The sequence below is a fragment of the Ascaphus truei genome, chromosome 21 (assembly GCF_040206685.1).
Source record: "Ascaphus truei isolate aAscTru1 chromosome 21, aAscTru1.hap1, whole genome shotgun sequence".
Taxonomy (NCBI): Eukaryota; Metazoa; Chordata; class Amphibia; order Anura; family Ascaphidae; genus Ascaphus; species Ascaphus truei.
In genome coordinates, this window is record NC_134503.1 from 26258958 (window position 1) to 26265309 (window position 6352).

The window sequence follows — 6352 nt, forward strand, 5'->3', positions numbered from 1 at the left end:
TGGAACACAGGTCAGGGCACAAACATGGCAATGCTGACGGGTTGTCAAGGATGCACTCCCTAATATCCATGGTCGCTCATCCCTCGAGGTCTGAGCTGGGGGGGAGGATATGTGACAGAAACCAGGGGATGGTAATAAATTCCGTATATAGGGCTCCCAGGATACTAGACAGTTTCTATCCTGTTTGGCCTGGGAGTGCAGCCTTATAATACATACACTCCATCCCACAGTTTGGCAAGCGCTGGAACTGAGGGATGAGAGATCCAGACCAGAGTTTGTCTGCTGCCTGATTTCTGTCACCTGTCATGCTAATTAGGAATCAGGTATGAAAGACTGATGTCCTGTTTGCTCTGGTCTCCCCACAAGAGCCAGGAGGCTGGAAGGCTGCTGAACTACAGAGGGGAGAAGCCTCTTCCCCAAACAGGTTCAATCTTTCTGTTCATTTGTGTAAGACTGCAAAAGTACCGTGTTTTGATGTTGGAAGTGGAAAAGCCACTTCCAACCCTGAGTCAGGGATATCTAAGTTAAGTTATCGCTCAGGTGAGCAGCTTTTGTTTTGATCTGTTTTCTGTTGTATGCACTGTGGCAGTCTCAGTGCCTGGGACTGAATAAACCAGGCATAGCCTGTTTAAAGGAACAGTACGTGACGCCTCATCATTTAACCTACCCTAAAAGACCGTGTTCTAAACAGTCCCGGACAAACGACGGAGCCCCGGAGTAAGCCGTTTGTCACAATACATACATACATACATACACACACAACGTATGTTGCAAAGCGGAGCAGACAGTTGTGAACTGTATTCGGTATAAAAGGACACACACGTGAAACTACAAGCAGCGGAAATGAAGTGGAGCCGGGGAAGATGCCAGCTCCCTCGCTGCTGCAGTTACAGCTGCGCAGGAAATACCTGATTTGAACAGATTTAAAGAGGTTAATTGTGCTGGGAGATATTTCTCTTTCTTTCTTATTGCAACTTTAATGAAAATGCTGGTTTGAGACGGGTTGAACTCGGACGGTTTATCTAGCTGGGCTCACTAGTTTCATTTCCAAGAAGCCTGTGCAGCTGCATGGAGGCGTCACAGCGGCCATACTTATCCCGTTGGGGCAATAGGAGGAGTTATAGGGAGCAGTTATATGGGGTAATAGGAGGAGTTATAGGGAGAGGTTATATGGGGTAATAGGAGGAGTTATAGGGAGCGGTTATATGGGGCAATAGGAGGAGTTATAGGGAGAGGTTATATGGGGTAATAGGAGGAGTTATAGGGAGAGGTTATATGGGGTAATAGGAGGAGTTATAGGGAGCGGTTATATGGGGCAATAGGAGGAGTTATAGGGAGAGGTTATATGGGGTAATAGGAGGAGTTATAGGGAGAGATTATATGGGGTAATAGGAGGATTATATAGGGAGCGGTTATATGGGGTAATAGGAGGAGTTATAGGGAGCGGGTATATGGGGTAATAGGAGGAGTTATAGGGAGCGGGTATATGGGGTAATAGGAGGAGTTATAGGGAGAGGGTATATGGGGTAATAGGAGGACTCAAGTCTGTAACGGAAACGTACAACTTTTAAACACCCCCTCCTGCTGTCACTAATGGTACCAGTGACATAAATCACGACAGGAGGTGACAGCCGGACAGCAGAGAGACGCAGAACACTGAACATGGCGTCACACGGGGGAGACTGTGACACCCATCACTTGGGAAGATGTAACTCTTTGAATGGTATTCAGACCGTCCGTGTTATATTAAACACACATTGTTATCACCCTACATCAGTGCCGGACAACTCCAGTCCTTAAGAGCCACCAACAGGCCAGGTATTAGGGATATGCCTGTCTTGGCACAGGTGGCGACTGAGCCACTGATTGAGCCACCTGTGCTGAAGCAGGGATATCCTTCAAACCTGCCCTATTGGTGGCTAGAGTTGACCACCCCTGCCCTACATGAAGGGTTTTCTGTGTTTGATTGTGGTTGCTTGGGTGTGTGTTGGCTCGGAGTGTCGGACCCTCCGAGTACCAGCGGGTTGTAGACGGATAATGAGTTGTGTGTATGTGGCACGCTTCCTTCCCTCGCGTTCCCGCCATGATCTTCTCTCTCTCTTGTCTCCCCCTGAAGGTCTCAGCATCCGAGGGGCACAAGAAGAAGACCCCCCCGACCCCCAGCTCATGAGACTGGACAACATGCTGCTGGCGGAAGGCGTGTCAGGGCCGGAAAAAGGTGGCGGTGCGGTAGCGGCGGCAGCAGCGGCAGCCGCATCGGGGGGGACCTCCGATAACTCTATCGAGCACTCGGATTATAGAGCCAAACTTAGCCAGATCCGCCAAATCTACCACACGGAACTGGAGAAGTATGAGCAGGTCAGAACCCACGTTATCACATACATACACCATGTGCATCTGTTCAGTGCTGCTAGGTGCAATCCTGGGTAGCGGACCAGAAAACCGCCTATCAAAATGGATTTAACAGACTAATTGGCTTCTTGAAAAAAATCAAACCATGCTAATAGCAAAGATGTGGCTGTTTTGGTTCCTCTGGAAACTAAATATAAATTGCAATTCTTTGGGGGTCTCTGCACGGGGGGGGGGGGCAGTTAGTCATTCAAGCATTTCTTTATACCTGTAGCCACCCCTACCCTTATCAGAGACCAGTAAAGATAAGAGGAGAGAGAGGCGGGCGGTTATAGACGGACATGTATGTTACATGAACACGGCTGTCCAATGTAGTTACAATCAAAAGCAGGAGGGTTTGGGGCTCGGAAAATGGATCCCCAATGAAGAGATGGTTGGGGGAGAGAGTTACACGAACCCCCAAAGCCTGCTTAGCGCTGTCTCCTGCGCAGCGAGCCTTACACGACCCCAGCAGGTTGCAAGCGACCGTCACCCTTCCAGTGGAGAAGCTTTTAGTGAGCTCTTGCAGGAATGCTGCGACACACGGTGTCCTGTTCATTATTTAAAGCGGCTGTAACGTGACGATGACACATTGAAAGCTATCTTCCAGAGCCTCATTGAAGTAGGTTTTTGCTGAAGGCGAAAGTATGGCGAGAGTCCCAGCATCCCACAGCATCTGGGAGCCGGCTTTCTGTGAGCTCACAGACGTCTCCTGAACTCACCCCAAATCTGGGTGATGCACGGAAATTGAAAGGCCAGGGAGCCGGGCTGAACCTGCTGTAATGTTACCGCATCTGGACCGAATGCCATGTGCACATGAAGGTGCCGTCCTCCCTAGGACCACACGGCAGGCAGATGGACCATTAACCCCTTGCACCCGGCAGCGGAGGGGTTAATTAGTACACTGGGGCATTGACAAACATTCTTTCACAGACCACATTGTTTAAAGCAATTCGTAAAGGGGGATTGTTATATTGGGGAGCTGAGACTTGGGAGGGGAGGGGGATTGTTATATTGGACCTGAGACTTGGGAGGGGGTTTCATTTCCGTGTGATAAAACTATCTGCTCATGCAAACATGCTTTTGCGCAGGCAAAGCCCCCTCTCTCCTCCCTCCTTATCTTGATTGGCTCTGATAGTGACCCAGATATATTCTCTTGTGCTGTGCCGGTATATTGGATCTCTAGGGATCCTCAGAGACATATATATATATATATATATATAGTATATATATATATAGTCTCTGAGGATACCTAGAGATCCAATATACCGGCACAGCACAAGAGATAATCACATAAAAGTGATTTATTGGGTCCAAAATATATACACACATATATATACACACACATATATATACACACACACATATATATATACACACACACATATATATATACACACACACATATATATACACACACACATATATATACACACACACATATATATACACACACACATATATATACACACACATATATACACACACATATATATACACATATACCACGGCAAAAGAAGAAATGCTAGAAGGATTTGCACCATCACAGTATGGGGAAAACTGCTCCCTTATTACAGTGGAGCCTTATACAGAGGTTCTGCACTAGCAGCAGAGCTTTACAGAGGCTGTGCAGTAGCAGCGGAGCCTTATACAGAGGCTGTGCAGTAGCAGCGGAGCCTTATACAGAGGCTGTGCAGTAGCAGCGGAGCCTTATAGAGAGGCTGTGCAGTAGCAGCGGAGCCTTATAGAGAGGCTGTGCAGTAGCAGCGGAGCCTTATACAGAGGCTGTGCAGTAGCAGATAGATGAGGGTGTAACCGGCTCTCCTTAGTGTAGAATAAGAAACACTTTGCCTGAAGTGACTGCTTCTTTCTTAAGGGTGTACCCAGATTTTAATTATCTAAATGTAAATACTTAACGAATGTTACTTAGACTAATGAGCTAGAGTGCACACTACATAAACGAGATGTTCTAATTAATCATGTATGAACTAGCGCTTTATAGAGAAGCTATGTGTGTCCCACGCACGCTGGCCCCGTGCCAAGCTGCTAATCAGCATTTCACTTCATACATGGCTTCCCTTAATAAGTTGGGAGACACTCAGCCCACGTTGGAGGAGATAAATCCGCACTTATTCCCAGGCGCACGGAGGACCTTTCCTCTCGCACCACAGGCCATGCTTATATCCTAGTGATCTTTCACCTTCTTCCTCTAATTACCAATCACCTGCCCCATCTCAGCCGGGCGTGTGTTCTCTGCATCCACTACCCTTTGGGAGGAGGAAGGCTTCCTGAGGTGTCCCTGCAGCTGGGATCCTTTCTTCCCCTCACACACCCTTGTGATATTAGAATGTCCCAGCCATTCCCCATAGGGCTTCCCATGCAAACCCTGCACTATATCACACTATATCACACTATATCACACTATATCACACAGGGGTTACTCTCTCCTCCGCTTCAAGGACAAAAATGTTGTTTACTCTGTGCAAAAAAATGCCTATCAGGGGGACAGACAGCGGGATTCTCTGTGCAGATGTTTCCACTCAGAACACAAGTCTATAAACCCTGTATACAGAGGGTCAGTCCCATAAATCACTTATTTCCAGCTGCTCTGGTTATCATCTGGGTGCTTTCATTCTCCAACTTATTAATATCTCAGTTGTATTTAAAAGCTGCAATCACCTCCCCCTCTCCCTCCTTTCTCTCTCTCTCACCTCCCCCTCTCCCTCCTTTCTCTCTCATCTCCCGCTCTCCCTCCTTTCTCTCTCTCTCACCTCCCCCTCTCCCTCCTTTCTCTCTCACCTCCCGCTCTCCCTCCTTTCTCTCACCTCCCCCTCCTTTCTCTCTCTCATCTCCCTCTCTCCCTCCTTTCTCTCACCTCCCCCTCTCCCTCCTTTCTTTCTCTCACCTCCCCCTCTCCCTCCTTTCTTTCTCACCTCCCCCTCTCCCTCCTTTCTCTCTCTCTCACCTCCTCCTCTCCATCTTTCTCTCACCTCCTTTCTCTCTCACCTCCCCTTTCCCTCCTTTCTCTCTCACCTCCCCTTTCCCTCCTTTCTCTCTCACCTGCCGCTCTCCCTCCTTTCTCTCTCACCTCCCCCTCTCCCTCATTTCTCTCTCACCTCCCCTTTCCCTCCTTTCTCTCTCACCTCCCCCTCTCGCCTCCTCTCTCTCTCACTTCCCCTTTCCCTCCTTTCTCTCTCACCTGCCGCTCTCCCTCCTTTCTCTCTCACCTGCCGCTCTCCCTCCTTTCTCTCTCACACTCTCCTCTCCCTCTTTTCTCTCTCACCTCCCGCTCTCCCTCCTTTCTCTCACACCTCCCCCTCTCCCTCCTTTCTCTCTCACCTCGTTTCTCTCTCACATCCTCCCTTTTCTCGCTCACCTCCCCCTCTCCATCCTCTCTCTCACCTCCCTCTCTCCCTCCTTTCTCTCTCACCTCCCCCTCTCCATCCTCTCTCTCACCTCCCTCTCTCCCTCCTTTCTCTCTCACCTCCCCCTCTCCATCCTCTCTCTCACCTCCCTCTCTCCCTCCTTTCTCTCTCACCTCCCCCTCTCCATCCTCTCTCTCACCTCCCTCTCTCCCTCCTTTCTCTATCACCTCCTCCTGTCCCTCCTTTCTCTCTCACCTCCCCCTCTCCCTCCTTTCTCTCTCCCATCCCCCTCTCCCTCCTGTCTCTCTCACCTCCCCCTCTCCCTTCATCTCCCTATGCCTACAATAGATGTTAAGCTCTGCAGGGCAGGAACGCATTGCCCGTCAGAGGTCTGAGTACCGCACTGCGCACACTGTCAGCGCTACATAAGAAACAAACAGCATCATTGCACTTTCTTGGACGGGGAACACATTGATCAGGAATACCCTGATAATAACCTGTTGTTTTCTCTCCCCCCGGCGCCAGGCGTGTAACGAGTTCACCACCCACGTGATGAACCTCTTGCGGGAGCAGAGCCGGACGCGTCCCATCTCCCCGAA

General features: G+C 49.4%; 1 protein-coding gene across 1 annotated transcript in view; it reads left to right on the forward strand.

Moving 5' to 3' along the window:
* PBX3 (PBX homeobox 3) overlaps window positions 1-6352 on the forward strand; it is a 239728-nt gene that overhangs the window by 185905 nt on the left and 47471 nt on the right. The window contains exons 4-5 of the mRNA XM_075579405.1: window positions 2117-2358; window positions 6279-6352. The exon at window positions 6279-6352 is cut by the window's right edge and continues 117 nt beyond it. Coding sequence (XP_075435520.1) covers window positions 2117-2358; window positions 6279-6352 — 316 coding nt within the window. The remainder of the gene's footprint in view (window positions 1-2116; window positions 2359-6278) is intronic.